This window comes from Penicillium manginii (genome assembly GCF_028828005.1).
Source record: "Penicillium manginii strain IBT 31320 chromosome Unknown utg000002l:1.0-5564898.0:1.0-5567710.0, whole genome shotgun sequence".
In the NCBI taxonomy this organism is placed as follows: domain Eukaryota; kingdom Fungi; phylum Ascomycota; class Eurotiomycetes; order Eurotiales; family Aspergillaceae; genus Penicillium; species Penicillium manginii.
Window position 1 is genome coordinate 4,252,778 of NW_026643103.1, and position 22,810 is coordinate 4,275,587.

At 47.4% G+C, this 22,810-nt stretch overlaps 7 protein-coding genes across 7 annotated transcripts; 5 read left to right on the plus strand and 2 right to left on the minus strand.

Annotated features, from left to right (window-relative positions):
- Positions 1 to 1,312: 1,312 nt before the first annotated feature.
- N7533_002876 (GID4/VID24 family protein) lies at positions 1,313 to 3,250 on the plus strand (the record flags this gene model as incomplete). Its single annotated transcript, XM_057099526.1, has 3 exons — positions 1,313 to 1,336; positions 1,406 to 2,987; positions 3,060 to 3,250. 3 exons carry the CDS (start codon positions 1,313 to 1,315, stop codon positions 3,248 to 3,250), a joined length of 1,797 nt encoding a protein of 598 aa, XP_056964662.1.
- Positions 3,251 to 4,117: 867 nt separating this feature from the next.
- On the plus strand, positions 4,118 to 6,059 carry N7533_002877 (uncharacterized protein; the record flags this gene model as incomplete). The annotated part of the gene is made up of 6 exons (XM_057099527.1): positions 4,118 to 4,245; positions 4,317 to 4,347; positions 4,407 to 4,544; positions 4,601 to 4,651; positions 4,726 to 4,978; positions 5,044 to 6,059. The coding sequence occupies 6 exons, from the start codon at positions 4,118 to 4,120 to the stop codon at positions 6,057 to 6,059; spliced, it is 1,617 nt and encodes a 538-aa protein (XP_056964663.1).
- Positions 6,060 to 7,518: 1,459 nt separating this feature from the next.
- N7533_002878 (cytochrome P450) lies at positions 7,519 to 9,186 on the plus strand (the record flags this gene model as incomplete). Its single annotated transcript, XM_057099528.1, has 3 exons — positions 7,519 to 8,891; positions 8,954 to 9,098; positions 9,151 to 9,186. The coding sequence occupies 3 exons, from the start codon at positions 7,519 to 7,521 to the stop codon at positions 9,184 to 9,186; spliced, it is 1,554 nt and encodes a 517-aa protein (XP_056964664.1).
- Positions 9,187 to 12,124: 2,938 nt separating this feature from the next.
- On the minus strand, positions 12,125 to 14,970 carry N7533_002879 (ankyrin; the record flags this gene model as incomplete). Its single annotated transcript, XM_057099529.1, has 4 exons — positions 12,125 to 12,255; positions 12,324 to 13,513; positions 13,603 to 14,154; positions 14,204 to 14,970. 4 exons carry the CDS (start codon positions 14,968 to 14,970, stop codon positions 12,125 to 12,127), a joined length of 2,640 nt encoding a protein of 879 aa, XP_056964665.1.
- Positions 14,971 to 17,496: 2,526 nt separating this feature from the next.
- Positions 17,497 to 18,781, plus strand: N7533_002880 (uncharacterized protein; the record flags this gene model as incomplete). Its single annotated transcript, XM_057099530.1, has 2 exons — positions 17,497 to 17,648; positions 17,707 to 18,781. The coding sequence occupies 2 exons, from the start codon at positions 17,497 to 17,499 to the stop codon at positions 18,779 to 18,781; spliced, it is 1,227 nt and encodes a 408-aa protein (XP_056964666.1).
- Positions 18,782 to 19,270: 489 nt separating this feature from the next.
- On the minus strand, positions 19,271 to 20,603 carry N7533_002881 (uncharacterized protein; the record flags this gene model as incomplete). Its single annotated transcript, XM_057099531.1, has 3 exons — positions 19,271 to 19,765; positions 19,838 to 20,282; positions 20,341 to 20,603. The coding sequence occupies 3 exons, from the start codon at positions 20,601 to 20,603 to the stop codon at positions 19,271 to 19,273; spliced, it is 1,203 nt and encodes a 400-aa protein (XP_056964667.1).
- Positions 20,604 to 21,494: 891 nt separating this feature from the next.
- Positions 21,495 to 21,758, plus strand: N7533_002882 (uncharacterized protein; the record flags this gene model as incomplete). Its single annotated transcript, XM_057099532.1, has 1 exon — positions 21,495 to 21,758. One exon carries the CDS (start codon positions 21,495 to 21,497, stop codon positions 21,756 to 21,758), a length of 264 nt encoding a protein of 87 aa, XP_056964668.1.
- Positions 21,759 to 22,810: the final 1,052 nt, after the last annotated feature.

The window sequence follows — 22,810 nt, forward strand, 5'->3', positions numbered from 1 at the left end:
GTTCAAGGGGGTAGCATTCCAAGGTTTGGATTAATTCTATGATCAAGCATAGTCACGAAATTGATACTCAGTGCCTACTAGTACTAGTATACTAGTACCAAGCTAGGGTCCAGAGAGAAGTGTAGTAGGGATATCCTCCAGGATATGTAGTATACTGCTAGTAGCCTAGTAGTATGGTCTTTCCGGCTATACTCCAACTATATCCGAGGGAGCCAACTTGAAGTGTTGACCCGACCAGGAAAAACTGTGGATTATCCGAATCATGGGTGTTAATAACGTCTAATATATTAATTTCCAAGGCTGTTGATGATACTAGTAACAGATTACTCCAGTCCTACTAGTACTAGTAGTACAGCTTGCAGTCGCGCCAACCTTGGAACAACCCGACTGCCCGTGACGAACCAAGTCATAAGCTTACGTGTATATTACTAGTCGTCCTATTCTTTGCTCGAGTTCTTCTTCGTGCTCTTTCAATTTCATCATTTCATCAATTGCTACTATATTTCATATTGCTGTGAGCCACGTAACAGCACCAATCAATAACCCTTCTCAATCTTGAATTGGAAGATATACACAATCAGCTCTATGAGAAAGGGCGATTTTTCCAACCATGATCCATGGATAAATTACAAACCTTGGAACAGAGGGCAAACACTTTGCTACTAGAATCAGGCTTCTTCGCTACATTCCGTTTACCCGAAAACCTCAGCATTAGTTGCGAAGCGATATTAATTTGATAACACATGCTTCTACACGATTCCTCCTGGAACCCGAAGATTTGTCCTCGTTTATGCTAAGCTTTCGTATATGGATAGTTAACTCGCTACCTATAATACAGCTCTGCTATGTGCGAGGTTTTATTACTACTAGTACTAAAACATGCTCCAAAGTATACAGCAAACAGCCTTGAAATGTCGACATTCCATGGGTGAATGGTGTACTAGTATGCATTCAAGGCTGCTGGAATCAGAAATGCATGCTATATGGGAAGTATATTCAATTCAACAGAAAATAAACTCATACTAGCCTCAGTTGACCTCTTCTGCTGTGTAGTGGCTATACTTCCCCGGCGGAAGGGAAGCCGTTGGACGTCATTGGGCCCACCTCATCGCGCAAGTCAACCTTTACTCTTCTCCGGGGAAAATCCATCATCTCCATCTCCACTCCACTTTCTACGCATCATTCAAGGGCCTTGGGGAAGCCATATACACTGACTGGGACTGCTATTACCATTACTACTCCCACTAGTTACCACCTGCGCTACCACTACCCCCTGTGTCTGGCCATTCCCCTTCCTGCGCGAATTCTGAGGATGCCGCCTCCCAACTCGGCATTGGTATGACTCCTGATTTGATTTTCAAAAGATTCCCCCTGATGAGCTCATCTAAACCAAACTCTTCATTAGCACCATCTGCCGCGAACTGCCCCAACGTCCCACGCCGAGTCTGAGTCCTCTCCCCAAAGAGGATCGTCATCGCGATCGTCCCACACGGATTCCCCGGTCCCTACCGACGACGACAACATTCACGACGAGAATGTGAACTTCCTCCGCTCGCGTTTCCTCCTCTACAGTACATACCACCCACCCGAAGCCTCCCTCAGTCAACCTCGTCGCCGTCGAGACCCAACATCCCACCCTCGGCCAGCCGACGAAACAGATCGCATGGACGTCGACAACCCCGATCACAACGGCAACTTGCGCCTTTCAGTCGAAATCAACCGTCGCATCCCCATCATCCGCCGTCAACGGGAAGATCATACCAATAACAACATGCCGAACTATGAAACACACAGACCAGATCCTCGCTCGCTCTATGGTTGGGCACCGGGCTCCGACGATGAAGAAGATCGACAACATGGCGAGGAGTCCGATGATGACCAAATCCAACCATTTCTCCACGCCATCTCTGACCGCGTCGCATTATCTAGCCGTCCCCGAAGGCGCGAAGCGACCGGTCGCACCCCACCTATCAGACCCGGAGACGAGTATGGCGAAGGAAGCAGTCGACTAAGAACCCCGCCACTTGCGACGATGGAGGCCTTGCTCCAGTCGGCTAGACGACAACCGAGGCTGTCGCGAACTCGGACACTGGAGAACTACCTGTTGGATCGATATGCAAGCCGGTCACACGAAGACTCCGATGAGACCGATCGCGCAGCCGCGTCGTCCTCAACCTCCTCATCGCGAGCCTACCGATACCGACCTTCCAACCGTGGCGATAATACCAGGCCACTTTCACATACCGATCTGCGCGCTCGCGCATCTGCGCATCGGCAGCTACACTCGGTTGGCTCCGGTGACACACTATTGAAGAATACAATAACCTACTTGGACCGTCTGCGATATTCAAGCTCTTTCGAGGAGAGCATTAGCTCCGCTGCTGCCACGGGGTTTCTCTTCGAGAACTTTCATTGGAAAGACAGTGACTTCATCCTGGACACAAACACAATTGCTCCACCGGCCACATGCTCTTGGCTCCGGCCTGGCGTTGTTTTCTCGGGCTGCCAGCGTGCCGCGAACACAGGCTCCATCCTTTCGCAGCGCGTGTCAAATTCTCGGGGCCCTGGCGAACCGGTCATTGTCAACGGTGGCGAGGAGCCTCGCATCAACGTTCACACCACCAATGGACGACGATATCTTGCAAATAATCGGGAAGAAAACTGGCCTGTCAAGGTCACAATCCACAACATCAACTATGCGGAGATGACTCTGTCTGGCACCATGGAAGCATACAACATCCCCGACAAAACTTCACCTACTCATGATGCACACATTGTCACCTTCCTGGAAGGTGAAATCATAGATTTCAACCAACATACACTAGAAACGAAGAACTTCAAGGCGGATGCCGATATCGACAGCACATATTGGCGAGAACTGCAGCCGTTCAAGGACCTCACGGATTCCGAAATTGCTAAGAACTTGGTTAGCAGGAAGTGGATCACCGAGCAATTGGCCAAGGGGTGGATCCTGATGCGATGGAAAGGTGAGCCGAAGCCCTCTACCTCCTTTCCCCCACCAAACACTACGTGACGAAGTATACTAATATTCCGACCAGAGCGGTGTTTTATTACCCCCACCGACTCGCGTCAAGGCCTCACCATTTCTGGTTTCTACTACATTTCTCTTCGTCGTGAGGATGGACAAATTGAAGGGCTGTATTACGACCCTGGCAGTTCCCCTTATCAACAACTCTCTCTGAAACCAGAGACTCCAAAAATGGTCCGTCCATCTTATACCTTCCGCTAGATGAGCTTGCTCCGGACTTCGGGTCTGCTCGTTTCTGCCTTCCAATTCTAGCGGCGAGAAAAGCCGATCCATCGGCGGCGGGGTTTTCAACCGGGCCTCAATTCGATGGTGAACATATTTGCACTATGGCATTTCACATGACAATTGGTTATCTGCATAGCTGGGTGGCGTTGCATATGATTTTTTCTTTGATATCTTATTTGTCCTCGTCAGGCGGGTCATCTATTGTACATTTTTGAGTGGGGATTCTGCTTCCTTTCTGGCACATTTGTTTACGTCAAGCCACTTCAACTGTCTTATCTATGAGAAAGCCTGATTTCACTTCGTTATTTCCGTGTCCACAGCAATATCCACTTCCCCAGAGTAGCCCCATTATCTTCACATTGCGCTGCGCCATTTGTTTACCCTCGCTTGTAGTTACTTATGCTGACCAGCCTAATTCCGAACCTTCACGTAATGAGAACCACACTCAACCCATACCCCGTTTCCCCAGTCCATTCAATCCGGGGATGCGGGGCGTTGTTCTCCAGGGCTTCTTCAGTCCACACCGAAACTCACTCGAAATGCCAAGAATGACACCCAAAGGTAATAGTAGTCGCATTCTATTAATTTCAGCCACACGATTAGCGACAGTATCGACCGCGTGGACCTACCCGATCCTGCGATGACCTCGGATCGTGCAGTGTTACATGACCCTGTCGATCACCAGGCATCACGCTTTACTGTTTTCGTCATAACTTCCTGCAACATGAGTGCTGTTAAGCAGATCAAGGATGTAAGGTCTCAGAAGACTACTTATTGATCTTTTCCCCGCGTCTTTCGCAGTCGAAATTGCCAATTACTCCCCGCTTGACTCCTCCAAGCGCAATGCAGCTTCACCATCTTCCTTTCTTGGCGGTCTTGGCTGGCTGGTCGATCCAGTCAGCTTTGGCCGTGCCGCATTCTCCTAGGGACCAAGACCAGGCACAGTGCAAGCAAACTACTGTCGCGATTCTGTAAGACATGCACGAATTGACGTTCGCTGGGATAAAGCTGTCCCTGGACTTATACTGACATCAATTCCTAGGGGCGGTGGAATTGCTGGCATTTCGGCTGCTGTAAGCTTGGCCTACTGATGCTTGTGTGCATTGCGGATAGTTTTACTCACGAGTTATAGCAAGCTTTGACCAATGCGTCGGTTCATGACTTTGCGATTATCGAGTACCGTGACACCATTGGTGGTCGTGCATGGCACAAGCCCTTTGGCAAAGGTCCCGATGGAAAGCCATATACTATTGAGATGGGTGCAAACTGGGTATGTACCTTAAGTGAAGTAATGGAGATGATTTTAAACTAACAAATTGGGAACAGGTTCAAGGTCTCGGAAACCCTGGCGGCCCACAAAATCCTATCTGGACTCTGGTATGTCTTCCTTCTTCAAAGCCTTGGAATATCACCCACAGTATCGTCCGGGACTAAGATTAGTATTTCTAAAGGCCCAGAAGTATAACTTGAAGACCCATTACTCCAACTATGATAATATCTCAACCTATAACGAGCATGGTTACTCCGACTATAGCAGGCTCCTCGAGGATTATGATAATGCCTATGAGATCGCCAATCAAAAGGCAGGAGAAATACTGACTCAAAATCTGCAAGATCAAACTGCCCAGTCTGGTATGGCTCTGGCTGGTTGGAACCCCAAGAAACATGATATGGAGGCCCAGGCTGTCGACTGGTGGAAATGGGGTATGTTCAGCTTCTACTTTGACATAGAGTTATCGCCAGCTTCAATACTAACCAATCCCTCCCAGATTTCGAGGACAATTTCACCCCATTGGAAAGCTCCCTGGTCTATGGCTGCGCGGGAGACAATCTCACTTCCAATGTCTTCAGCGATCATGACAACTTTGTCACTGATCAGCGTGGTTTCAACACGATCATCAAGGGGATGGCCTCCGATTTCCTGAAAGGGGACAATGACCCCCGCCTTCACCTTAACACCGAAATCACCGAGATCGAATATCACAAGGACGGCGTGACCATCCGCAACAAGGATGGTAGCTGCATCACAGCCGCATACGCAATTTGCACATTCTCCCTCGGCGTCTTGCAAAGCGACGCCGTGAAGTTCACCCCGGCCCTGCCAGAGTGGAAGCAAACCGCGATCCAGAAATTCACCATGGGAACCTACACCAAGATCTTCATGCAGTTCAACGAGACCTTCTGGCCAACCGACACCCAATACTTCCTGTACGCGGACCCCGTCATGCGCGGCTGGTACCCAGTCTTCCAATCGCTCTCAATGCCCGAGTTCCTACCAGGATCGAACATCCTCTTCGTAACCATCACCAACGAACTAGCGTGGCGCGCAGAGAGACAATCCGACGAGCAAACCAAGAGCGAAATTATGGCCGTTCTCCGTAAAATGTGGCCTGATAAGAATATCCCCGAACCAACCTCCTTCCTCTACCCACGCTGGAGCCAAGAGCCCTGGTCCCGCGGTAGCTACTCCAACTGGCCCCCATCTACAACGCTGGAGATGCACCAAAATCTACGCGCCAATGCGGATCGTCTCTGGTTTGCGGGTGAGGCGACTAGTCCCACCTACTTTGGTTTCTTGCACGGTGCTTGGTTCGAGGGCCGGGATGCGGGGACGAATATTGCGGCTATTATGAAGGGTCGGTGTGTTCATCCTGAGTCGAAGAAGTTGAAGGAGTGTGGTCAGCGTCGCCATTATGAGGTGCTTCATGGTACTTCGCCGCTAGCGGATTATAGTGCTGTTAATGGGTGGACGGCCAATAGCTTTTATGATAGCAATACCGATTAGCTAGATGGTGTGTAAATTTCAGTGAATAGATTTAGTGATATATGAAGATTCAAAATGAATGTTCAAGTTGATGACTTGCTTTGATGGGAGCTGAGAGAATGAATGTAAGCAGTTATACGGAGTTGTAGAAAAGGGTTAACTTGTCAACCTGGGACAACAATCATCACCCTAGATAACAAGATTGGTAACTCATAACAATCGGAGTTTCTCATGTCGACAATGACACGTTCAACTCGGCGAGTGATTCGAATTCCAAGGTCTCTTATGGCATGCCGAGTAGACGACCTACGGAAATTTGTTTGTTTCAAACCACACAATGGCAACAGGATTGGTCTTTTTTTTTGGACTAGGGCAAAAGAATTTCATAGAAAGATTTCATTAAAAATTAAATTGATTGATTCATTTAAACATTATGTGACGCCCTCTCCCCGACAACACCCTATGGCTTCCCGGAGGGGGAAACACCAAAGCGTAGAGAGTGTTTTGGAAAGAGAAGCGTCTTCACTCTCCAGGGCCGGGAACGGAAAGATAACCACGAAGGCCGAAGCATTTCGGAAATCTTTCAGCAAGCCACAATGTGGAGCCCCAATTTGATTTACATCGTAATGTAAACTGTAGATGGAGAAGAAAAAGGAAAAGAGAAAGGGGAAAGTCGCCGGGCCGAATTTATTGCTCAGAGAATTCTTGCGCTAGTGGGGTTCACCGCTCCTTTATCCGGATGGCTGGGGCTGGCAGAAATGATTACTGTACATTAATATATGAAGGAGTGGAGACGGGATATGTACATAGGAGGTGAATTGATCAGTGCTAAAATACTAGTACTATACGTGATCGCCATGGGGTCTGCTTATCTCGAAAAGGAGTGATATCTTAAAATTATGCCCGCTACTAGTAGTCATCAGGGCATGTATCGGAAATAGCGCAGTGCATATTACACTACTCACTTTATGATTTGAAATAATTTCAAATAGATTTGATTAAAAGAGTAGGGTCGAAATGTAGCTCTGATCAAAGGATAACGTGGTTATGAGCTGGAATGCCCACACAAATTGTCTTGGAATCGGCCAAATTGAAGCCAGCCGAACACGGGAATTGTGAACATCGGCTGGTCCGATTGAATACGAAAGGCAATGTCCCCATATACTCCGTACCCCGCACTCATATACACCCAACAGGTTGAAACCACCCCACCTTTGAGGTGTGGCTTGTTGAGATCATCGATAAGCCAAATAGCATATATTTGTGAAGTGCGAACTACGCACGCCCCTTTTTCGCAGCCAGTTTTGTACTTTCGGGCTATCCGACTATTACTACGGACACAATTTGCGAGGGACAAAAACACCGATAACAAAAGCTATAAGGCAAGAAATGCAATCCTCACACAAGGTGTTGTTTGAGAATTGACTTAAAATTTGTAATCGACGGCAGTCTGATATTCTTTAGACTGCCCTGCTTCGCCATGATATCAACACCGTTAGCGACGGGAGTAATCGGACTCGCGATTATCTTTTTCCTTCATTCGATCATATCTCCTCTTCTGAATGATTCGCTTGCGAGAATTCCAGGACCGAAACTATATGCCCTTACCAAGTGGAGACTCGCGCTAGAAGATTGGAAAGGGACACGCACCCGCCGGATCTATGAGCTTCACAAGAAATACGGTCCTGTTGTGCGGATAGGCCCAAACGAGGTCGCTTTCAACAGCCTTTCGGCATTGCGAACTATATATGGCGCTGGCAGTGGATTTGAAAGAACATCGTTCTATAGCATGTTCGACGTATACACCAAGAAAAATCTCTTCACTTTTGCGTCCGTTCGGGAGCACTCACAACGGAAAAGACTCATTGCTCATGCCTATTCCAAGTCAGCAATCACTAAGCGATCCTCGAATATGATTGAAGAGAAAGTTCTCGGCTATCTAAATCTGATTGAGCAGGACCCCGACAGTGCAGAGGAACTTTTTTCGAGTTTGCATTATTTTTCATTGGATTCCATCACGGATTTTCTTTATGGAAACTTGGGCAGGACACAGTGTTTGAAAGGCATCAATCGTGACTTGCTAGATGACATAATGGATACCGACCGCCAAAAACTGTCATGGTTCATTGTGCACTTGCCATCTTTTACGAAATGGCTCTATTCCTCGACTGGTGTGATGGAACCGCTTTTACGGAAGCTCTATCCGATGAATAAACCGACAACATACACAGGGATTCGTGCTTACGCCTTGGATGCCTGGTATCGTTTCAAAGACTGCTCAAACGATATCAAAGAAGCGCAGCAAAATACAATCCTTGGCAATTTATGGAAAACCCATCAGAGTCAGAAGGATAATGGTCTCGACGATATGGAGATTGCTTCGGAATGTGCGGACCATTTGCTTGCTGGTATTGATACGACATCGGATACTTTGATGTTTATGATCTGGGCCCTTTCACGACCCGAGAATCTGAAGTTCCAGCGTAAACTTCAGGAAGAAATCCGATCTCTGCCCGCAGATTTGTTCAACGCTGATGGAATTGCTTCCGCCGAAACATGCGACAAGTTGCTGTATCTCGACGCCGTCATTAAAGAGACATTGCGACTTTATGCGCCTTTGCCAGCATCTGAACCTCGGAGCTTCCCTGCCGAATCCACAATTGATGGGTATACCGTACCGGCTCGTACCACCGTTAGCATGTCGCCTTATTGCATTCATCGTAATGAGCAAGTATTTGACGAACCAACAATGTTTAACCCTGATCGATGGTTGGGCAAGGAAGAAGATCTTGCCGAGATGAACAGATGGTTCTGGGCCTTTTCAAGCGGAGCAAGAATGTGTATTGGAATGCAGTAAGTAGTCTTTGAATCAGGGGGGCCTTAGTCGCGGAATCTAATGTTCGGTTTGCGGATAGTCTTGCGATGGCGGAGATGACGACCCTGGCAACGGCTTTATATAGGAAATACTCGACATCCTTGAAACCAAATTTCAATGGCATATCCCCGGGTGCGACTAGTCGATTTGAGGTACTTTCTGACGCGAAGTATAGTAAGGTTGCAGTATGTTCAAGGGTTTCTGTAGGGCTATAGTCACTTCGCTAACTTTGACCAGGAGCATAAATGCTATATTTCCTTCAAAAAGATGTAGAACCTGACCGAAAAAAAACGCCGTTCAAACAGCTTTTTATAAAAAAAACTTAGTTTTGAAAATAGAAATCAGTGGAAGAGGTTCGTTGCGAAGTTCTGAAGTATTTATTTGTATGGCAGCCGACAACTAGCGGCCAGGGGGGGGGGGGGCGAAATTATTCTGTGGGCAGAATCCTGGTCCTACCCTTTGCATGCAGAATATTGGTCGATAGCTACTAACTAGGTAAGTGCTACTTTTTATATGCTACTAGGGAGTACCTAGGTAGCTACCAGTTAGCAACTAACTAACTAACTAACTACTACCTAGTAGCTACGCGTAGGCAATGGCCACTAAGCTACACTTGGTCACGGCCGTTCTGTACCAAGAACGCATGGGATTGACTACGAGAGAAGCAAAGCGTACTCGAATGATGCATTTCAAGCATATGATTAGGTGTCTGTATTTAGACCTTGTCCCAGAGTATTCAATGCACAATGGGGATGTCCTCATCCTGGATTGCGGCTGCGGCAAGTGGGGCATTGCGTGCCTGAGTATTAGGATTAGGAACCTAAACCCCCGCATGCAATTTCCACTGGCACAGATAATGTGGGTCATATCAATCTGCACGGACTCCGTGGCTGAGGTACTGCTGGCCATTGAAATGTAATCAGTCGAGGATAGGACAAGTCAAGTGTAGTTGTAGATGTAGTTGTAGCATAATATGAGCTTGAAGCTGGATTGCATCTGCCGTGTGTAGAGACAGAGCACCTTTCACATGTAGAACGTCGAACCTCGAGATCAAAAGATTCGACCTCCCCGACGGATCGTTTCTCTCTTTGCAACTCTTAAGACGCACACTTTATACGACCAATCTATTATAAAGCACACATACCACAACACCATTATCTTATTCAATTTTTCTAAAATATGATTTTCTTCAAAAACTGTTTTCGGCACTGTGGTGGAGGGATAGAAGCCTACCGGTCGCGGTTGGTTTGCTGACGGTAGGTACCCTCGTAGGGAACTAGTGGTGGGCCTACAAGAAGAAAATTTGCTTGAATAAGGAAAGCAAAACACAAAAAAAAGGGTTGATGGTGGGGGAAAAGGAGGGTGCCCATTCACCAGCTATGACTGTCTCATGTGGGTGCTCTAGAAAGAGGAAGTGATTTCGACGGGTCCTGACCATGATTGCAGATCGGGTTTCGCTGCTGAGTGAGTGAGGGAGGGAGATAGCATGCGTGGAACTGATGTTGTCTTGACCGCCATTGGAGATTTGTGTTCCCACTGTGAATGAAGCATAATCATCATGAGCATGGTCCAAGAAGAGTACTCTGGAGAGTGGGTGCCCTTCGATTTCGTCCTTTGCTGACCATGGCTTCAGACCTGCTCCCTACCTGGCGTGGAGCAGGATCATTATCATTGAAAGAAAAGAAACTCCTTTTCCAACCATCATAATTCGATTGTTTTCAGTCTCCATCAAGCTGGGAGAACCTGCGAACAAGGAATTCAACCAAACCAAAAGACCCTAAGTCGAACCCGAAGAGAGAATACCCCGATTCCCATACCTACCCGACTTGATTAGAAGATAGCAGTGCCACCAGAACGGTATCATTGTGCCATCGAACTGTTAAAGTCCATTTATACCATGGAAAAATGTCCTTTGATTCTAAAATTGCTGTAATATTTGGCTGTTAAGCTTCAATCCTGGACTTCGACGCCAGCCAAGGAAATCAAAACTCCCACCGGCAGATGCAAACTTGTCAACTTTCCCATTTTTTCAAGACATGATCGCATAAGCACACGTGGCAGTGATTGAAATCGCTGTTTACCAAACCCCATCCGCATCTTTCAAGTTCGTCCGATCTCTCACCTCCAAGTTGGACTCCCAAGGCTCTCGGGGCTCACATAAATTATCAAAAAGCGCGACGCCTGATAGGAATGCAATTTCAGATTATCATGGATGATTCTGAGGTCTCCGTTACGGTCCACGCCAGGTCAAACCACCGGAGCAACGCCGCAATATTATGTTCGGCCTAGGTCGGGCTACTGTGATTTCTCTCGCGAATGCTTGGAAACTCCACTGCTAGTATCACTGTCCGATACAGGTCACTTGATATCCATCGTCTGATCTACATGGCTCCTTCTCCTACATAGCTCACCGTCGCTTCACTCAATACTTTCACTCTCTCTGCATCCTCTCTCAACTAGCTTACACACAGGTTATGAGCTCTCCTGCTCCCGCCATGACCGAATTTAGTAGGCAAGTGCCTAATTCACTAAAATGACATTATAATACTGCTAGTGGTAGTATAGGATAGCGTTCAAGTTGCCTATCCCATGTGTAAGCCCAGGAGTACTATAAACAAATAACGTTATTCCTTCCAAGGTTTCAATCACGGTGTTGTATGTGTTGTATTTGCCCGTAACTGGTTCGGATTACACTATAGTGCCTTGGAATATTATTTTTGAACTATACTACTACTAGTATACAAGGCTTCAGAGCTTTTGATGCTTGCATGATTCTGTTTGAGGTCATGGTCTGCTACTGGATACTTTGCTATTTCCAATAGTTTTAAGCTTCCGTTTTCTGTTATTTCTTTTGAACATCGCCTGGGCTTGATGACAAGGTTGCAAGGCTGATCTATGCTCACCTGCTGTAAGGGGCTATATTTGTCATTAAAAGTTCAGCTTGAGTATTAGAGAATGCAACGTTGAAGGTAGTTAAAGCCTCAGTCAATAATCAATAAGGTTTCTTAGCCAAATTACGAATTTATATCAGGTACCTGGTTACCACATGGAGTCCTATTGCTGTAGTATGGGCGAAGCTAGTTCAAGTTTGCTCTTAGCTTCTACCCGAACGCCATCAGCTTCAGAGGCATGCATCTTGGTGCGGCTCAGCCCGTCTCATTGGCGTTGGGCCGCGAGATATGTGAGATCTGTACTCTATATTTCAATAGACTCAACTCAGCCGTGGTGACTGGGATTCATAATCTCGCAACAATTTGGCGATGGTCCTATTCCCCTCAAGCTCCGCGAGCTCCAGGGCCGTGAGGCCGGCGTAGTCCATGGCGTCAATATTGGCCCCAGCCTCTACCAACCTCCTCACCGTCATGACCGCCCCCCCCCTAAAGTGGCACAGTGGAGGGCTGTATACCCACTCGGATCTCTCATCTCGATTTCGGCCCAATTCCGCTCCAGCATGAGTGCGACGATATCATCACAGTCCATGAACGCTGCGCCGAAGAAGATATGACCTTGGCCCCAGGACGCACTCTGAGATTCAATGTCAGCACCGAGCTCAACGAGGGCTGCAAACGCCCCAGCTGCATCATTGTCTAGAGCAGACACGAGATAGGGACTGCCGTTGTTTTCAGTATTAGGATCCATTCCCGAGCGAACCAATTCGCGCACCGTGGCAGCCTTGTTTGCTTCTGCAGCGCAATGTAGAGCGTTGCCGTACCAGTTAATCAGGTAGGGATCAGCGCCGTGGGCCAACAGGCCTCGAGTCGTCAACACATGACCGCCGGCAGCCGCATGGATGATGGGTGTAGAGCCCATCTGCGTCAATTCGTTCACTCCATATGCGCCGCTGTCAATGAGCCTATTCAGCGCCCGCTCGAGCCCGTGGCGCGAGGCATGGTGAAGCGCCGTGAAGCTGCGACACTCGCCTGCATCCCAATAGTTACTGTTGCGGGGCATCGAGTACTGCCGCACCTGGTTTGAGATGGCCGTGGCAGCAGGGGACGAGAAGAAGGTGAACAACGTAGACCAAACTTCCGGGTCGCTTTCGGTCTGCCGTGTGAATCGACCCCAGTACATGGCAGCCCAGGAGAGAAAGGGAAACATTTTCATTTTAGATTCGATTTCGAACCAAGTCGACCAAGGCCCATCCTGAAAGTTCTTGAAGGCGAGGTAACGAAGACAAGTCACCGCGATTGTGGCTTCGGCTCGGGGAAAGAAATGCAGCGAATGATCTTGCAAGTACTCTTGGACTGCATAATGTGCAAGTCGTATGCGACCCTCGCCATCTACGGTTGCAAGTCCTTGGCAACACTCGAGAATTGTCTTGGTTGTTGGACGATACTTGACGTTGACTTCGTTTTCTGCGCTGCGGATAGCCAAAACATCACTGACTTCAGCTTCTGTCATTGCTCGGGTGGTGTGGCAAAGCCACATAAGCGTGCTCATGCCGACTCGGCTGCGACTTGTTGGCAGTCGCTGGATGCGCAAAATGGTATCCGCAAATGCCTCGCCAAGACTCCCTGACAGATCTGCTATTCTGTCCTCCATTTCGCCTAGAGTAGGCTCTTTTAGAATAGTCCGGAGCTGTAGAACTGGGAGCAGGAACCTGTGTTGTAATACATTTGTTAGTAACTGATAGTCATATCGAACAGGCTGGATGTGAACAGTGGCATCGGGAAAGATAGAGATACGTACATTCCTTCCGCCCCGTCTACTAGTCTACGAACCAATCCCCTCACGAATTCTTGATCCGCAATGTCATAAATCCCTCCTTGGTCGAGTTCCTTATAGAGGTAGATTTTGAGGTCTTCCCTATCTGCCTGGATAGGTAGGTTAGGGTAATTCTGGAACATATCTAAAATATCCCGGATATGAGGTCGACTTGTAATCAGAATACGAAATTGGCGATTCCCGGCCACATTCTGTATACTCTGTAGGAAAGATCTCCGGTGTTCCGATTCATCAAGTCCATCAAACACTAAATATGCGTACTTAAGGTCGCATGCAAGATCGATGAGAAATCTTTCACACTCGTGGAGCGGTATTTGGGTCTGGCGGTCGCTCTTCTCAAACAGCTCGGTCACGGCACTCGGGATATCCGGTAATTGGTCGAGGAGCTGTCTTAGGATAGAACATAGAACTGCTGGAGTCTTTTGAGTAGATTGATCCTGGTGATCGAAATAGAAGTATGCGACCGGGGAATCTTTGTTAGCATTCGATTTGAGAAGATTATCGATAATTGTCGAACTAGTAGAACATCAGCCGATGCTCCCAAATTAGTGACGGATAGCGTTACGCAATGTTTGTCTTGCCCGAGCCTTGGATGCCGGGACACACGAGAATATTCGACGCAGAGCTATCATATCTCCACTGTATGAACTTCTCCTTCTTCATAATCCAAAACCCGGTCTCTTGTGTCCTCGATGCTTGGATCAGCTGGTGTTTCTGATAGTATTTCGAGGTCGCTATCCAGTTTAGAGTACACTTTCTAGCCTCCTGTTCGGTCTTGGCTTGGTCAGTGAGCTTCTGGTCTTTGAGAATTTCAATTATCTGAAGTGTGTCCATTTTCAGTGCCTGGATCGCCTTGAAACCCTCTAACTGCTGACCCATTAACTTCAAGACGTCCTCCGATGTCTGCGATAAAACACGGCAACCATCGATGGATAACGCGAACTGCATCCATTTGGTAAAATCACGCAAGTCCTGTATCGCCTTACGGTATTCCTTCTCAGTAAAGGGCCACAGAAGACGATTCATCTTCCCCTTCGCTTCTTGTTTGAGCGTTTTACACAGCGACAGCAGCTTTGCCTCGCAGGCGGCAGAGCATGTCAGGAGAACCGAATTCTCATCGAATCGTACAGATCTTTCTGTAAAGGCGTCGTCCTTGAGTAGAGAATGGAGGTTTTTGACATTAGCTTGCAGAACTTCAAGTTCGTTGATCAGTGCGGCGATTGACTTTCTTGCTGACTTGACGGTGTCGATGTACTCCTTGGCGGTGGTGATGGCACGGGCGATCAGTGGTAGAATTTCCCCGAGTCCAACGGCTAGAGAGAAAGGATCCATTTTTGATAGTTCAGTTAGTCGAAAGAGGACAACGCTAGGCAAAGAGGATAGAATCCATGTAAAAGAGTGACAGAAACGAAGGACGGTGGGGGGAGAGGTCTGAGCAGCAGGCAGCGCCCAGTGCGGCACAGCCACATCGGGTATACTTGGTCCAGGACTGTGTAGAATAACATCAGGCCAGTCTGCTTACCACCCTTTCTTCCACATGTGGTTAACTTGGACTTTCCGATTTCGCTCTTGTTGTCCTCAGCAGCCACCTGTGACCTCTCTGGCTCCTTCATTCACCTCCATCCCTCTTCCATACTATCCCTGAATACTAGTTACCACATGCTGAGGCCTGAGGGCTCAGGCTCCATGTCTGCGGAGTCAGCCCGTGCCCACCGTGCCTGTCATGTAGATAGCTTCTTCCATAGCTTCTTCATGCCACCACCATCTTCTCTCTGCCATTGCCAGTATCGCCATCCTGTCCCTCAACAATCTATCCATCCATCCATCCATCCTGGCTATGAATATTTCACCTGCAGCTCGAGCGCAGACCGTGGACCTCATGCTTTTTGATTCTTCCAAGATTCAAAAGAACAAGAAACCCGTGAAGATCCAAAATATGGACAAGGTAGAGCTCCGATACGCAATGCATACGCGGGCCAAGTTGCAGATTGGGGGAAATTTGCCCTGGGGGCGTCTTGTGCCGGGTATCAATGTGGAAAGATTGGAAACCAGAAGACCGGGCAATGGCAGAGGATGTCGTGGCAAGTTCCACTTGCTGATGATCCTACTATACGTTTCTGGTCAGTAGGATTCCACATCTTCACGTCGTCCCTATTCTACAAGGTACCATGATACATACCTGCATAGAGCTAACCTCATCATAGGAATACGTCTGGAATCGACCCATGGACAAATGGCCAGGGCAAAGCATTATTAGCATGGTCAACTGCCGGGAGTGGCACGAAATTGATTTGATGAGTTGTGTGTTATGCTTGTGTGATGGGCCAATCTATATCCCCCCCTCGGGGGGGGGTGCCTTTCAAATTCTGCACTAAAAGCATTTCAACAAGTGCCGGGGATATTCCGACCGTCTCAAAATCAAATCCCGGGGTAATGAGCTCTATCTGCGGACAACACTGCCCAATACTACCTGGGCAGGGAAGGAAGTTTACTATGTTGAGGGTTCCAGACCATACTAGCAGTCTCTGGTATGACGGACATGAATTAGCTGCTGTTCGACTCGTGGTCTTTGAATCAGAAAAATGGGGGTTTGAAGTTTGCCGAAGATTGAGTCTATGGCCGTGTTGTGACGTACAGGTCATAGGTAACTTGAACATGGGTGAAAACTTCATAGGTGGATTGTAGGGAATTTATACTTCTGCTAACATTTCTATAGCGATGGTTCACTCCGAGAGAAAGCGTCGTGGAAAGGTATGGCCTCTTGACGGATTACACAGAGTTTTTATTCTATCGTGTTGATGATGATGGTATTGTACGTACCATGATCTTTTTGAAAAACGTCTTTCCCGGGCTGTCGGAACTTCATATCGAACCCAAGATAGTCCCTTTCGCATTGATGGGATATATCCAAGGAGAGAAACCCATGGATGTGACTTTCGCAGCTGCTCGAGGAGCAGCCTTGTATGCAAGGAGGCGACAAGAAGTACAGTGCGATTGCTCAGAGCCTGAGGAGTGTAAATTATCATGACAAAAAGAGCGATCAGGTGCCCAAGTGAAACTAGATTTATAAGATGAGGTCGTAAGTTGAAAAATACTAGTACTACTACTAGTAGTCCACCATGCCAGGAAGAACACATATTTTGAGCGATGGCTGCTACTACTATTAGTATCCACAGTGGATGCTCGTTAGACTCCGAGTCGATCATTCCTAAAATTATTTGAAGCATTTACGATTCTTGAATACTCTGGAGCAATCGGAGCGGCAGGCAGCGCCCAGTATGGCGCAGCCACATCGGATTTATTTACTCCAGTATTACTAGGCACTACTACTACTCAATAGACGCCCCCTTTAGCTATCTGAACACCCTGTCCTGTTTATTTAGAAAAGCTGCTGTATGTGTATTACCACGAGCTACGGTAGGAGGCCAGGATTCTACTTTCTCATCCCCAGGTAGGTAAGTGAGTATGTACCAGTACTATCTCAGTACCAGAATAGGTGGGTATCCGATGGTCCTACTAGCAGAAGCTACCATACCAGCTATTTCTACATTATTATATACCTAGGTACCCTCTCGCCAATTGTAAGTGTGTATGAATAACTGCAATATTTTGAATAGGACTGAGCCCCGTGGTAATACACATACACCACCTTTCCTAAATAGACAGGATCGGTGTTAGCGGCGTGGGGTCCACCCCGTCGAAGGCCCCTTGTAACCCTGAGCACCACCCGAAACTCAGATTTCCGACAAGACTCTTCGTCTGTCACACTCAGTTGGCGCTCACAAGGCTTAAAACCACCACCGCCGCCATCACCCAGAAACCGCAGCTTGCCAGTCTATTTACCACCCTTTCTTCCAAATGTGGTTAACTCGGATTTTCGCTCTTGCTGCTTTTTCGATAGTCCCTTGTTATGCCTTTTATGACTGCCCCCGTGCCAGGTGTGAAACATGCCTTCCAGCCAATACTTATGACGCCCCGGGAGTCGGGTTCGATCTAACTCCTTCCTACGGGTGAGTCTGTGGCTATCTTGAAGACTTGACGAAATTAATTTAACCTTACTTTTAACAGAACATCCGCTGTACATTATTCTAATGGAACCGTCGTCGACGTTATCCAAATCCCTGGCAAACCTGAGTATCTTGAGCTTATGACACGCCTTGCAAAAGGAGGCAAGCCGGTATTAATTGAAGACCAAGGGATTTTTCAAAGTTCCTACTTTAAGCTATTCTCTCTTTTGGATTCTTTCTTGGGTTTCCCTTTCCCAGCGCGGGCTGGGTGGCGCTGGTTGAATGAAATGCTCAAGCGACCGGTGGAAGTGGACGACATAACAATCATCAGTGAAATGCTTAGGGATCTTCAGCTTACCACAGAGAAGCAAATACTCCAGGGTCTAAATAGAGTTGCTATCACAACCCCTGATATTCAAACCTTGAATTCGGAGATGATCAACAGTGCTCTTCAGGAGCTAGATTTACAACCCTGGACGGGTGATTGTCCATGGTATCCCAGACGTCTGGTAGAGGCAGATGCTGTTTATGCTGCTAGTGGACATGGTCTATGCAAAAATTATCATGATCTGTGGCAGTGTACAGATGAGTTTGAATGGGCCAGTTCTCCTACAATTCTTTTTGTTTCATTCACCCGCCAACTGCTATACACCAGCATTACCACACCTATTGGGGGTGAAGCCCTATTGCGCTTCGCATACGATGACATGAAATTTCTTGACTTCGAACTAGGGCTAGATCGAATTCTTGAAGCAGACAATCCTGACTTATTATGGGCTCGTCTCCGTGAGCAGATCAAAAGGTTTTCTCTGTCCTCCGAGTTTCGAATCACCGGTTTTCTTTTAGCCGGCGAGAGCACAACAGACCCTCTTTTTCTGACTAATTTGAAAGACGCCTTGGCCGGGCTGTCGGAACCTCATATCGAATCCAAGATAGTCCCTTTCGCCTTGATGGGATCTGCCCAAGGAGAAAACCCCATAGAGAAACCTATGGATCTGACTTTCGCAGCTGCTCGAGGAGCAGCCTTGTATGCAAGAAGGCGACAAGAAGTACAGTGCGATTGCTCAGAGCCTGAGGAATGTACATTATTGCGACAAAAAGAGCGATCAGATGGCCAAGTGAAGCTAGACTTATGAGATCGCGGATTGGAATATAATACTACACCATGCGAGGAAGAACACGTGTTGCGAGCGATGGTCACTATTTGATAATCGTAGAGCCTGAAGGAATGTAGAGCTGAGATTTAAAATAAAGTGATCCCGTCGCCCGATTCAGCGCGTATTGTGAGTATTTTCGTCGTTCTGGAGAATCAAGTCACAATGACCCACAGATTTTGAAGCAGTTGGGCAGCAAAAGATTAAAAATCAGTGATCTCGCGTGATTCCTGGCTCCTGGGTCCTCCTGTGAAGCTTCGAACAAAGTTCCCCGCATTCTTGTTTCTGTTATGTTCATTCGACTCGATCATTCCTAAAATTATTTGAAGCATCTACAATCCTCGAATACCCTGAAGCAATCTGGATTTTTGCATTAATTATTTCTAGAATTGCTCGGTCATATCTAGGCCTTTTCTTTTGAGAGGAAGGCACAAAACGGACAAAGTTTTCAGCGAAGACTGCCAAAGGAGCCTAGCTGGCTGCTTCATGAACCAGTTTTGAATCGGCCTCCAGGATTCCCTTTGAGCCATCTACCTCAGAAATGCCAGCTTTCTTATCTGGGGAGTAATCGGAGCCATCGGCCTCCAGTATAGCTCGTGAAGTGTCCGCCTCAAACATGCCCGCTTTCTTGTCGGTAATTCCATCTAAAGGGGTGCTTCCTTCGACCTCTCGCGCAGCCAAGCCATTACGGTCAACAAAATCCGAGCTAATTCTAGCCTCCCGGTTCTCTTCACTGGAAATCTCGTCGAAGCGAGCTTCCGGGGCCGGAAATCGCCAATAACATAAAATAAGCCCGAAAAATGATCCTTGAACAAAGACAAACCGAACGATTTCCTGGATGATATCGGTGGCGGAGCCCACATCTGTGTTTCCGGTTCTCAGCTTGTAAATCACATCCCATAGGAAATAATAAAAATTCTCGCCGAGGAAAAATCCCGAGGCGGCGATCAAGAAATATGCTGACATCTGTTCAAGTGGTGTCAGATGTTGCACAATAATCCAGTGGCCCTGACTTCTCAAGCCTAATAGACAACATACCTTTATATTGACCTTCGATGAGCCCCGCGATGTCATGAGGCCCAGGTAGAAAGTCCAGCCAACAATCTCCCATGCGGCCAGCCAAAATAGAATGCATCGGGCGGTGTCAATCTTTGACTCAACACTGGCCTGTTCGATGAAGATGTATTCATTATGGACGACGGAGTTGATATAGAGTACCATGTAGCTCCACTCGATAATGACGAGTGCTGCAAAGAGGCCCACGACCACCAAATGCACGTACTTGATGGTCGTAGATACCTTGGTGCTCATATTCGTGATACGATCTTTTACCACGTGGACGACAGTATAAAAGACATAAAACATTATACAATATGAGAGTGTCTCGAAAAGTTCCGAAAGCAGTGAAGTGATCAAATACCACTCCTTGGTCTTGGAAACTTCGAGCCCGTAAATGTTATAAGCAAACACATTGGCCATAGAGCTGCTAGGGTGGTAAGTGATTCATTCATCGCTCAATTCGAACCAGAGTCGGGACTTACATCACCATTGAGAACATGGCTGCCAAGGTGGCCATCAGTGGCATAGGCTTGAGGGCATCTGTTCTTGACTTTTTCAATATAAAAATAAAGATTGAGAGAACAAGCATGCCCACGAGCAGAAGGAATGCAAAGGCAGCCTTAACAGCGACAAGGCTCCTGTCCTTGCGAGTTGATGCCAAACTCGGATCCACAACAGTATTCCAGTCACCATCACCCCACTTGCCTGGGCCAAAGCCCCTGTCAATGGTTAAGAGGTCAACCATGTCCTTCGTACTCCGTCTGCCAAGCTACTCTGAAGCAACTGGTAGGAGTTTATAGCTTATTGATGATGTGTAGAAAGGTAAAAACTTAACTTAGAAATAAAAAAAAGGAGGAAGGAAAAGGAGGAAAGAAAAAGCTTCATCCCGTGTCGTGGGGGCCATGCAGGTTATTGTCATAGCTGTCAATTATGTCCCCACTTGATCAGTTCTTATTCGACGAAACGTGGTATGGGACTCTCATGAAAGCACTCCTCATTCGACAAGCATCTAAATTGCCTGATATAGTTAGGAAGCAGGATTAGGTAGCTCAAGAGTATGCTTATGTTGCGGCAGAGTAGTGGCGTTCCGACTGTCCGTCCACCTTCGACACGAAAACTACTAAAATATTACGGCGTTTGGGGGCTAAAATGCATAGGCGCACATTTTAGCCGGATCGAAATTTTTCCCCAATCCCACAGCCCCTATGCGAAATAAAATATGTTGTTCCGCAGGTTCAGATCTCGCGAGAAGAGATGAAAGAGGGTACAGTCTGATCCGAGTCTAGACAGGTGTACTCGGAGATGATTCCTGCATCAAGGATAGCTATCTTCCTGCTGCCGCTAGTCTCTAGACTCGGCAGGGGAACACATTTCAAACGACTGCTTCGAAGCTGCCCCAAATACTGAAAGGGTATGAGGTAGAGCTGGTCTGCTAAGTGATATGTGCGTTGTTGACGAGTGCAAAGAAGTGAAGTGAGAGACAATAAATGCTGACTCATCATGGCCAATAGTTTAGGACAACTCCTGGACTCCGAGAAAACATAAACAACACAATCAGAAATCGAAGAGTCAGTTACTCTCTTGCTGAGACCGATCGAATACACCATTTCCACAATATGGCAATGTTTCAATCCCCATGGAACGGCAAACCTCATCGCCCCAAATGACACCGACAAGTAACCGGAAATCAACACAGGGGCCCCGCTACGCCTCCTCGGCAACGAGTGCCCAATGGGAAATTATTCATGATGTGAAGTCGACTCCCGTCGAGCAAAACAAGATTCGGGTGTTCACCTTGAGAACGAAAACACATACGAGCGACATGGAAACCCCGGGACCGCACAGGACAACTGACTATGCGACCCTCAATCTGCCACGAAGAGAGGGCATTGGCGAATAGCGAAACACAGCAACATGTCGTGGAAGATATCTGCAATGAATACCAGCTACCCGGCTCCTGGGAAGTGCAATACCGCCAAAGAGACACACAGGGTATAGCAAATTCGGACTATTCAGGAATCCATGAGCTCCCCGCTGATCGTCAGGGACCGGATGCGGTGGCGCTTTTTGAACTAGGCGCCAGAAATTAGCAACTTCTGAGATTGTAAAGTGCCTACCACGTTTGAGAATCAACCTCAAGACAAAAGGCATGCTTCTTGGATGAATATACTACACTCGGTGTTGACATTCTTCGCCATGGGCTGCGATCGAGTTAAACCGATATTGTACCGAGACATTGCAGATCTCCGTCGAGGTCTCGATTTGAAGTGATGGAGCAAAAAAGCCTCATTCAGTGACTAACGTTAATTCTGCTATGCTTGGCGAGAGCCTAAATCCTGCACAGCCTCTCGATGCCAAGGGGAGCCAAGTACGGTTGGAGACGATCGGCTTATGTTCGGAAGAATCGGTATGGGTCGTGAGCCGAGAGTCCTATTCGTCCTTTCAACCGAATTTACGAGCTTCATCATCAAATATGGATAAATCATCTCATAAAAATAAACTTGCTCTCGGGATCGACCCGCTGAGAGGGCCCATTATCTTCACAATAAGTTTGTACTTCGCAGTGGAACAATAGAAACAAATGCATTTTCGACTTGGCACGATACCAACTATTCGAAATGCCCGTCGAAAAAGTTTAATTGTTGCCCAGCCATATGCTATACCACTCACGATCCGATACCAAGGCCCAATTCCATAATTTGCTTTCTATCTTCGGGTGTTGATACCAATCGGAGAACAGAAAGAGTTGAGAATCTTGTACATAACGACATTCTGCTTACTCCAACTATACGTCTCCGCCTCGATCCACCTCAACCCACTTTCTATGCCTGCCCCGCAACGAGATACTTCCTCATATTTGGACGAAACCTTATTGCGACAAGGACTGCCAAGTAATTTGATTCATGATTTTACAGATGCCTAGAGTCTCGGAAAGACGAAAACCGGATGACG